The sequence below is a fragment of the Delphinapterus leucas genome, chromosome 9, assembly GCF_059928025.1.
Source record: "Delphinapterus leucas isolate spDelLeu-1000000601 "Yukka" chromosome 9, BTC_Dleu_Yukka2, whole genome shotgun sequence".
Lineage (NCBI taxonomy): Eukaryota > Metazoa > Chordata > Mammalia > Artiodactyla > Monodontidae > Delphinapterus > Delphinapterus leucas.
The window spans coordinates 96750278-96761336 of NC_143137.1; the positions used below are offsets into that span (position 1 = coordinate 96750278).

Sequence of the window (11059 nt, forward strand, 5' to 3'; positions counted from 1 at the left end):
CGTAGTTGCAGCACGTGGGCTCAGTAGTTGTGGCTCTCGGGCTCTAGAGCGCAGGCTCAGTAGTTGTGGCTCACGGGCTTAGTTGCTCCACAGCATGTGGGATCTTCCCAGACCAGGGCTCGAACCCACGTCCCCTGCATTGGCAGGCGGATTCTTAACCACTGCACCACCAGGGAAGTCCCTGTCATTGGGATTTTGATAAGGATTGCGTTGAATCTGTAGATTGCTTTGATAATATTAACATCATGGCAATATTAAGTCTCCCAATCCATGAACATGGATGACTTTCCATTTATTGGTAACTTCTTTAATTTCTCTCAGTAATGTTCTATAGTTTTCAGTGTACAAGTCTTTCATTTTCTTGGTTAAGTTTATTCCTAAGTAATCTTATTTATTTGATGCTGTTTTGAATGGGATTTTTTTTTCTTAACTTTCAGATTGTTCATAGAAATACAACTGAATTCTGAGTGTTGATTTTCTATCCTGTAACTTTGCTGAATTCATTTATTAGTTCTAACAGGGTTTTTTTGTATGTGGAATCTTTAGGGTTTTCTACATGTAAAACAAACAGATAATTTTATTTGTTCCTTTCCAATTTAGATACTTCTTAGTTCTTTTTTTTTTTTTTTTTTCCCTAATTGCTCTGGCTAGAAATTCCAGTGCTATGCTGAATAGAAGTGGTGAGAACGGACATCCTTGCCTTGTTTGTGTCTTAGGAAAATGCTTTGAGTCTTTCACCATTGAGTATGATGTTCACGGTGGGTCTCTCATATCTGGCCTTTCTCATGTGAAGGTAGTTTCCTTCTAATCCTAGCATTTGCGTGTGTACGTGAATGTGAGCATGTTGTGTGTTGCTTATGTGTCATTAAGGGAACCCCTCATTTTGAATGCAGCTTCCTGAAGTTGGCCTTGTTCGCAGGGGAATGGTCCCGGCCGTGAGCATCTGAGTATTTGCTCTAGTTTCCAGTGTGGCAAGTTTTAGTATTTGTAAACTCATGAGGAGTCTGAGCAGAGTGGTCATGGGATGGTCTTCTAGACCTAGTTGTCCCTGAAGTCTGAGATAGGTCGTTCTGAAGAATGAACTGATGTCCCTTGCTCCTCAAGGCTGGCCTTGCCCCCTGTGCCTGTTAGGCTCTCTCAGTGTGGATTAATGCAAGGGCGTCACAGGCTGGCGAGCGGGGGAGAGCCCAACCCTCAGAAACTAAATGTTCTGGTGTCAGTTGTGGCACAGCCCCACCTCGTGGAGGGAGGGCCCTGGACACCCTCAGCCAAGTCCTGAGCAGACCCCCAGCTGTGGGGATTCTCTTGTAGGTACCCACTTCCAGCGGGTGATCCCAGAAGATGGCCCTGCAGCCCAAAACCCAGAAAACGTCAAGAGACTTCTCTTCTGTACCGGCAAAGTGTACTATGATCTTACCCGAGAGCGCAAAGCACGGGATATGGCAGAGCAAGTGGCCATCACGAGGATCGAGCAGGTGAGGGCAGGTGGTGCCCAGTCCTGGCGTTCCTCCTCTGGGTGTCTGGACCCCAGAGCTCTCCCAGAGTTTCCAGAACATCCTTTAGGGGTCACTGAGCTCCTCACCTGGGACGCCAGCTCCTCTAGGACACCAGCCTCGCCTGGTACTCTGAGCACCTTCTCCTGACAGGAGCTCCTCTCTCTCTCCCCAGCTGTCGCCCTTCCCCTTCGACCTCCTCCTGCAGGAGGTGCAGAAGTACCCCAGCGCCGAGCTGGCCTGGTGCCAGGAGGAGCACAAGAACCAAGGCTACTACGACTACGTGAAGCCCAGGCTGCGGACCACCATCAACCGCGCCAAGCCTGTGTGGTAAGGTCGCGGGCAGTCGGCTGGGGCCCGGGGAGGGCAAGGGGGCCCGCGCCCCTCGGGGGCCTTCGCCATCACCGCGCACTGTCGCTCCCCTCAGGTACGCCGGCCGGGACCCAGCAGCGGCTCCAGCCACCGGCAACAAGAAGACCCACCTCACGGAGCTGCAGCGCCTCCTGGACACGGCCTTCGACCTGGACGCCTTCAAGAAGTTCTCGTAGATGCTGCCTGGGCTCCGCCTCACGACCGCCCCTTGCTTCTCCACTACAGAATAGTGCTCCGCGCTGCCCGCGCCTCTGCCCGTCCCTGTACCACACACGCCCCCTCCTCGCTCACTTAGGAATTAAGCTGCTCCCCCACGTGCTCGGCTGCCCCCAGGCCAGGTGCTCCCCAGGCTCTGTGACTTCTGTCCAGCTGAGCAGCCTTCATGGAGGCAGTGGAGAGCGGGGGGGTGGAGAGGCAGCCCCTGCAGGAGTCCTGGGAGGGTCACATCTGCCCTCACCCCCGGATCACCCCCAGGGCCCGCCTCATGTGGCACACCCTTGTGCTGGCGGTCCCTGTCACCCAGCAGGGTGGCTTCCTCTCCTCAGGCTGAGCCCCAGACCCCTCGGAGGAGCCACCACGGTCAGAGGCTTTGTGGGGTGGGAGGGCTCTGTCAGGACCCTCGCCGTGCAGTGAGCAGAGGGCACTGCCGCGGGCTGGCTGGTGGGAGACGGCCCGAGACTGACCTGCACAGAAAGGGCGGGTCCGCTCTCCTCAGCGTCCACTTCCTCCCCTCGAGAGGGTCCCGGGCCGTGCACAGGGGCCGTGCACACTCCACCCGCCTGGAGCTGGGTGGCACCCGGGCCCGTGGGGTGTGCGTGGCGGGAAGCGCCACTCGGGGCTCTCGGGCCGAGGCGCAGGCTGCTCATCTGGGTCCTGCCCTCCCTTAACCTCCAGTTCCACCTCCTTTCCTCTTTCCTTCTACATGATGGAGACTCCGAAGCATCCTTCTCTCTGCTGTGCCAAAGCTGGTCCGAAGGGGAGAGGAGGGCCAGGAGTGAGGGGCAGCACTAGGCCAGGGGCCAGCTCCCCTGACCTGTCACAGGGACAGATCTGATTTATTTATTTTGGTTAAAAAAAAAAATAACGAAAACAACTTTGCATTGCATTTGGCTTGACCCATAAACTAAGTTATCCTTGGGCCCGTGTGGTGTCATTCTTTCTGCTCCGCCCTAGGCGTCTCCGCCCTGCCTGGTAAGCAGCCCCTTCTCGCTGCAGGGCCTGCGTGCCCGTGGGGCAGCACAGGGGTGGCGCCTGGCCTCGCCGTCATCATTGTTGCAGACTGTGTTGGACACACCATGGTTTCTGAGTGTCCCCTGCTCCCAGCTCCCCCAACACTCCACCTAAAAAAGTACTCTGCAGTCTGTGCTTCAGCCAGCGTGCGTGGTGGGCTCGCCCTGGGACGTTGCTAGCAGCCTCCAGGAGCCCAAGCAGCTCATTGGACCTCTGGAGGGGAGCGGGCCGTGCCAGCGGAGCCCTTTTGAGGCCGTGTCCCCTCTTGACAAGAGCCCCACTGCCTTCAGCCGGCCAGCCTTGGTTTTCTGGTGGGTGGAGAGGTCCCGGCACTGAAAAAGAGCTCAGGGAAAGGCCTGGGTGTGGACATGGGGGTACCCTCCAGCAGTGGGGCCCCCTGCCGTTCACCCCATCCTTTGGGCCACACTCAGGTCCCTTGTCCTTGAAGCCTTTTCAGAATGTCTTCATTTTGTCCTGTGGCTTGCCCAAGAGTCTTCCGGGCCTGGCATGCCTTGGGCAGGTAGTGGCAGGGGAAAAGCTGTCACCTGCCCCTGTGCTTCTGTGTGTGCTCCAAAACCAGCACCCTGTCCCCGTGTCTGATGCGGTCAGCCAGGCAGATTAGAGCTAAAAGGCAAAAAAGGAGTCAGGAGCCCCTTTCCCTGGAGAGAATCCTGGTGCTCTAAGGGGGCAGCCGTCCCCATCCTGCACTCTGTGTGGTGAGTTAGGGTTCCGCTCTTACCCCGAGGCAGAGCACATCGGGGTGAGACACGAGATGGAAGTTCGCCCTCACCTCTTGCTGCTTCTAATCTGGTCGGTGGGTACAGGGGAGCCAAGAGCCTAAGGGGGTCTGGGCACTTCCTGGTGGGGTACCTGAGGGAGTCCAGGGCTCACAGGAGCCACCACCACTGGCCCATCTGCGGGAGCCGAGGCAAGGGACAGGGCGAGGGACTTGGGTCTCTCCCACTCCCACAGCTCTGCGTGGGTCTGCAGATGAGGGGCAATCAGGCCACGCTGGGCCACCCACCAGACAAACGCTTCTCTGGTCAGCTCTGTTCTGCTATGGTTCTCAGTCGCCCCTTTCCTAAAACAAAAAGAGCAATGGTGAGAAGGAAGAAGCCTCACAGTCTAGGACAGCAGCCTATATGCTTAGACTTCCAGAGGCGCCGGACCAGTGTGTGAGAGCGTGCATGTGTGGGCATGTCAGTGTGTGCACGTGCGTGTGTGTGTGTGTGTGCGTGCACGAGAGTGCCTGGGCCACTTGACGTGGATTCCTGGCCTTTCTGGATATTAAAGGCCCATCTGGGCTTCCCTGGTGGCGCAGTGGTTGAGAGTCCGCCTGCCGATGCAGGGGACACGGGTTCGTGCCCCGGTCCGGGAGGATCCCACATGCCACGGAGCGGCTGGGCCCGTGAGCCATGGCCGCTGAGCCTGCGCGTGCGGAGCCTGTGCTCCGCAAGGGGAGAGGCCACATCAGAGGCCCTCGTACCGCAAAAAAAAAAAAAAAAAGGCCCATCTGACAGCCGCACCTGTGAAAGTGTAGGAAGAGGGTCAGCCTGCCACGTCCCTGTTCCCGGGAGCGGCCCCCAGGACAGGTGGGCCTGGGGGGTGCTGGGGGGAGAGGAGGGGCTCGGGGTGAGGCACAGGTGGGTATGAGGCCTTACCCATAGTTCATCCTTGATGTGTCAAGTGTCCACCCACTGGGGTGATTTTATCTCCATTGGAAGTGGAGTTGGAATCAGTGTCAAACCTATTTCTGCCCTCAATTAGGTGGGGCAGTGAGCTGCCCAGTAGGGTAGTATTCACCTGGGACCGGACTACAAAGCTAACCACACCTTTCAGATTTCCCCCAGCTCTTGTCCCCTGGGAGTCCCAGCTGCCACACCCAGCTCATGGCATCCTGAAAGGAATGGGGTCCAGGTCCCTTCCAGCAGGGCTGCTCTGCCCCTCCCCGCGCGGCCTCACCCCCAGGACTTAACCCTTGCACTGTAGTCTACCCTCCCCCACGCCCTCGCCTCCCCCAGGGCCTCACTCCCGCCAGGGCAGACCCCTTCCCCGCAGCCCCATCACCTCCCCCCAGGACCTCAACTCCCTCTCGACCCTTTTTTTAATTGATATATTTGACATATAACTTATTAGTTTCAAGTGTACAACATAACGATTGGAAACCAACAAGGACCTACTGTAGAGCACAGGGAACTCTGCTCAACATTCTGTGATAACCTATATGAGAAAAGAATCTGAAAAAGAATGAGTATATGTATGTGTATACCTGAATCTCTTTGCTGTACACCTGAAATAACACAGCATTGTACATCAACTATACTCCAATAAAATTGACGGCATGATGATTCGATACTTGTATATATTGTGAAACGGTCACTACAATAAGTCTAGTTCACGTATGTCAAACGTTTCCATTTTTTTTTCTTGTGATGAGAACATTTAAGAGTTTGCCCTTAAACAGTTCTCAGTAATAATGATCTTAAGGGGAAAAAAGATCAAACTGTTATCAGGCAAGAGAAGTAACAATAGCAAAGATAACAAATCACCTGTTATCCAGACTCCCAGTTCTGCTTCTTTGGTAAAGACTGGCCTGAAGCACTTTCTTGAGGCATTTTGCAGAATTTAAGCCCCCCTCAGGCGCTCAACCACTAGATCAACAGGAACCTAAGGTTAATGATGATGTTGATGTCTTCTGACCCTCGTGACTTCAATCAAGTAAAGCTTGGACTCTCTCCAATACCCAAGCCGCTACATGAACATGCATGTACTCTTAGCTTAAAACTTCCCCAGGTTTGCTCTTCGGGGAGAAACTGTGTACGGTCAGGCCACTCAAGGTGGCTGTTCTCTTGCTCTCTGTCCATCCCCTGCTCGACCAGTGCCTGCTTCACCTACACGCTCCTCACAGAACTGACCTTCCTACTTGCTCCAAACCCCAGCTATGATTGTTCTTATCAAAGGGGCGGTGAGGGGCGTGCCCCTCTGCTGGTTTCCCTGGTAACCGATGAGCCAATCTGACTCATCAATTCCCCCTATAACTGGCAACCTCCCCCGCCCCCCCCACCTCCAGAGCGTCGACTTCCGCCAAGTCCAGCACGCCCAGGGGGGAGTCGCTCCAGGACCTTGCTCTACAACTGTAAGCTCCCCCATCCATTAAACCATTGATGTCTCTGTGGCTGACTCTGGGCTCTTTCTCAGGTCTGGAAGCTGAACAGGTACAGGCCTCGTAGCCTGTACAGGTACAGGGATGTAGCCCCACATATATATTCCTTGAGGAGGAACTAGGACTCTGTTTTTTATCACTGAACTATTGTTTCTTTTTTTTTTTTTTTTTTTTCTACAGTACGCAGGCCTCTCACTGTTGTGACCTCTCCCGTTGCGGAGCACAGGCTCCAGACGCGCAGGCTCAGCGGCCATGGCTCACGGGCCCAGCCGCTCCCCGGCATGTGGGATCTTCCCAGACCGGGGCACGAACCCGTGTGCCCTGCATCAGCAGGCGGACTCTCAACCACTGCGCCACCAGGGAAGCCCTGAACTATTGTTTCTTGATTGCTTCTCCCTTGTTCCTACACTCCCTCACTATCCTTAAGATTTTTAATTACTGAGACCTGTTCAAGACCAAGCATTCTGGTCTGGCTTAGATCACAAAATGGCTTAGGCTAAAAACGTCTTCTTTCATGTCAAGAAAGCCATGCCTGGTTCTCTTTCTCTGGGACACCCTAACCTATCTGCTTACGTGGAGAGTCTGACATATCTCGTGGCTGTGGTGCCCCCTCACCCGATGAGTCAGAACTCTCAAAACACGATATTGGGGCTTCCCTGGGGGCGCAGTGGTTGAGAGTCCGCCTGCCGATGCAGGGGACACGGGTTCGTGTCCCGGTCCGGGAAGATCCCACATGCCGCGGAGCGGCTGGGCCCGTGAGCCATGGCCGCTGAGCCTGTGCGTCCGGAGCCTGTGCTCCGCAACGCGAGAGGCCACAACAGTGAGAGGCCCGCGTACCGCAAAAAAACAAAAACAAAAACAAACAAACAAAAAAACCCACGATATTGGTGCTCTACCCTGCTTGACTGGTTTCAGTTTCCTATTGCCTATATAAGGAAAATCATGAAGCACCTATCAAATAAATTAGGCAGTCATCAAGAGTATTTTAAAGAATTTTAAATAGTTTTTACCAAATCTACAAATAATGCATCCATCCTTACAGTTTGGCTCATTCCTTCCTATCATTTTTTAATGCCTTTAAAAATACTTTTTTTAGATTTCCCAGCTAACGCTGGGAAATCTAATTTGACACATTCCTTTATTTCTATCTACACACACTTAGTTGTTTTGGTTTAATCATGTGAGCTTAGTTGCTGACCTCATGACCCTTCACCTTAAATACTTCTCCTTGACAGTCTCCTAAGAAGAAAGGCATTTTCCAAGCCCACGATGCAGCCATCACTCTCGGGGAATTTCACATCCATTCAATGCTATTATCTCATCTCTGGCCCTTATTCAAATTTCCCTAAGTGTCCCAATAATGTCTTTTTTTTTTTTTTTTTTTTTTTACCCTTTTCTCTCTTTTTAAAAATCTATTTATTTATTTATTTTTGGCTGTGTTGGGTCTTCGTTGCTGCACACGGGCTTTCTCTAGTTGCAGAGAGCAGGGGCTACTCTTCATTGCGGTGCGCAGGCTTCTCGTTGCGGTGGCTTCTCTTGTTGTGGAGCACGGGCTCTAGGTGCGCAGACTCCAGTAGTTGTGGCTCGCGGGGTTTAGAGCACAGGTTCAGTAGTTGTGGCGCACGGGCTTAGTTGCTCTGCGGCATGTGGGATCTTGCCAGACCAGGGCTTGAACCCACGTCCCCTGCATTAGCAGGTGGATTCTTAACCACTGCGCCACCAGGGAAGCCCCCCCAATAATGTCCTTTTCCTCCATCCAGAGTCCAATCAAGGATCATGGCACTGCATTTACTTCTTGGTCTTTCTGGTGTCCTTGAAATAGAGCAGGACCCTGTGGGGCCCTCTAGGGTACAAAAGCCTTTGCATGTCCCCCGTTTCTTATTTATAGGAAAAAGGCTTCAGCCTCCTAGACCTTCCCTGAGTTCCAAAGGGCAGATTCAAACAGTTACTAATTACGGGAGTGAATGAATGCAGAAACAAAGGAAAGGCAGTCAAGAATTTCTCATGATTCGATTCAGGTTGAACCTTTCTGGCTGGAACTTCCAAATGCAGTTTTCTGTGTCAACACTGAGCATCACACCAAGGGCATAGGATGTCAGCTGGTCCCACACTTGGTGATGCTGACTTGGTTAAGGTAGTGTCTGATCCATGTCTTTATTGTAAAGGTACCTTTCTCTACTCATAATGATTAGTGGCTTGTGGAAGATTGTCTGCTCCATAAATGTTTTTTACCAGCTAGCATCATACAACTTTGTATCCTATTTTTCTTTTCTATTCTTTCTTTCTTTCTTTCGGCCATGATCCCACGGCATGTGGGATCTCAGTTCCCCGACCAGGGATAGAACCCGTGCCCCTTGCAGTGGAAGTGTGGAGTCTTAACCACCGGACCACCAGGGAAGTCCCTCTCATACATTTAAATATTTCAAAAACATGATTTTGGGTGCTGCATAAATTCCAGCCTATGGGGGTGTTTTACTAAACTATTACCTAGGAGAATTGAACTATTGGCTTACTAATGAATGCTCCACAACAGTGGGATTTTTGTCTGTTTTACTAGCTGCCCCATTTCCAGCACTGAGAACAGTGTCTGGCAAATAGAAGCTCAACAAAAGTTTGTTGAATGAATGAATACAGCTTGTGTCCAATTTTTCAATATCATAGATAATGCCACAGCAAGCATCCTTTTATATAAATCTTTGCAGCGTTTATTTTATGAGGATCACAGATAATGATAGTAAGAAGGGAAATGTTTGTTAACAGAGTGAAAAAATAAGGATGCAAAACCACATAAAGGCTATAATCTCCAAACCACACAGATATGCAGAGAGAACCATCAGAGATAAAATAGACCAAAATAACAAGGATTCTCTCTCAACATTTGTGGGTTTTTTTGCGGTACGCGGGCCTTCCACCGCTGCGGCCCCTCCCGCCGCGGAGAACAGGCTCCGGACGCGCAGGCCCAGCGGCCATGGCTCACGGGCCCAGCCGCACCGCAGCATGTGGGATCTTCCTGGACCAGGGCACGAACCCGCGTCCCCCGCATCGGCAGGCGGACCCCCAACCACTGCGCCACCAGGGAAGCCCTCTCTCAACATTTGGACAGTGGAAGGTTTTGACTTGTTATGAACATTTTTCTGTATTTTCTACAATTAGAATATGTTGCAAAAAAAGTAGCAGTTTTTTCTTTTAAAAGTTAGTTTTGCAAGCCGAGATCATGTCAAATTATTGTGCTTAAGAGCCATTCATAATAACTGAAGGTCCTGGTTAAAAACCAAATTCAGGTTTAGGCCACATTAACTGCAGGAAAGAGCAGGCCCACAGAAGCCCCCATGCTGTGCTAGGCGGGCCACATTTAGAATATAGTGTCCCGTTCTTGGTGTCACTTTTTTTTTTTAATTTTTACTTTTTAAAATTATTTTTAGCTGCATTAGGTCTTAGTTGCGGCACGCGGGACCTTCATTGCAGCATGCGGGCTCTTTCGTTGTAGCATGTGGGCTCTTCGTTGTGGTGTGTGGGCTTCTCTCTACTTGTGGCGTGTGGGTTTTTCTCTCTCTAGTTGTAATGGGCGGGCTCCAGAGTGCTTGGGCTCAGTAGTTGTGGCACGCCGGCTTAGTTGCCTCATGGCACGTGGGATCTTAGTTCCCCGACCAGGGTTCCAACCTGCGTCCCCTGCATTGGAAGGTGGATTCTTTTTTTTTTTTTTTTTAATTTATGTATTTATTTGGCTGTGCCGGGTCTTAGTTGCGGCATGCGAACTCTTAGTTGCAGCATGTGGGATCTAGTTCCCTGACCAGGGATCGAACCCAGGCCCCCTGCATTGGGAGCACGGAGTCTTAGCCACTGGACCACCAGGGAAGTCCCGGAAGGTGGATTCTTTACCACTGGACCACAGGGGATGTCCCTCAGTGTCACTTTCAAAAGGATACTGTCTAACTGTCGTGCATTTGAAGGAGAGTGGCCAATCCGTATGGGGTCTGGAAATCCTGTGGCTGTTAACAGTTAAAGAACTGGGTGTGTTTGTCTTCCAACAGCAGATTCCAAGGGAGTAAGTTTCTTCTAATACCTGAAGAGCTGTCAAATACCAAAATGAGGATTCTCATTTTATACAGTTGTAGAAGGGAGATTTTAGGGAGGCAGATTTTTTTCCAGTAAATAAGGGAGACTTTTTTTTTTTTTTTGGCTGCATGGCTTTCAGGATCTTAGTTCCCTGACCAGGGATTGAACCTGCGACCCCTGCAGTGGAAGAGCAGAGTCTTTTATATTTATTTATTTATTTGTTTTGGCTGCATTGGGTCTTCGTTGCTACATGCAGGCTTTCTCTAGTTGCGGCCAGCAGGGGCTACTCTTCATTGCGGTGTGCGGGCTTCTCATTGCAGTGGCTTCTCTTGTTGCAGAGCATGGGCTCTAGGTGCGCAGGCTTCAGTCGTTGTGGTACGTGGGCTCAGTAGTTGTGGCACACGGGGTGAGTTGCTCCGCGGATCTTCCCGGCCCAGGGATCGAATCCATGTCCCCTGCATTGTCAGGCAGATTCTAACCACTGTGCCACAGGGAAGTCCCGGAAGAGCAGAGTTTTAACCACTGGACCTCCAGCGAAGTCCCCTAAGGGAGACTCTTCTAACAATCCACATAATCAAAGATGGGAGTGGGCACCAAACAGCATCTCCCAGTGGCATTGGGAGGAGGTAACAGAGCTGCCTGCAGAGTTCAAATGCAGCACCCTGGTGTGGCCACTTCTGGCCTCTTCCAGGAACCTGCCTGCAACTCCCCCAAACTCACAGCCTCTTGGAGGCAGAAGACAGTC

The 11059-nt window shown here is 51.8% G+C and overlaps 1 protein-coding gene across 6 annotated transcripts in view; it reads left to right on the forward strand.

Moving 5' to 3' along the window:
• OGDH (oxoglutarate dehydrogenase) overlaps positions 1 to 3003 on the forward strand; it is a 76674-nt gene extending 73671 nt beyond the window's left edge. For all 6 annotated transcript variants that reach the window (XM_022593100.2, XM_089917860.1, XM_089917859.1 and 3 more), the window contains exons 21-23: positions 1312 to 1475; positions 1669 to 1823; positions 1921 to 3003. In XM_022593100.2, the coding sequence (XP_022448808.1) occupies positions 1312 to 1475; positions 1669 to 1823; positions 1921 to 2041 (440 nt within the window). In that variant the 3' untranslated portion in view covers positions 2042 to 3003. The remainder of the gene's footprint in view (positions 1 to 1311; positions 1476 to 1668; positions 1824 to 1920) is intronic.
• The last annotated feature ends 8056 nt before the right edge of the window (positions 3004 to 11059 follow it).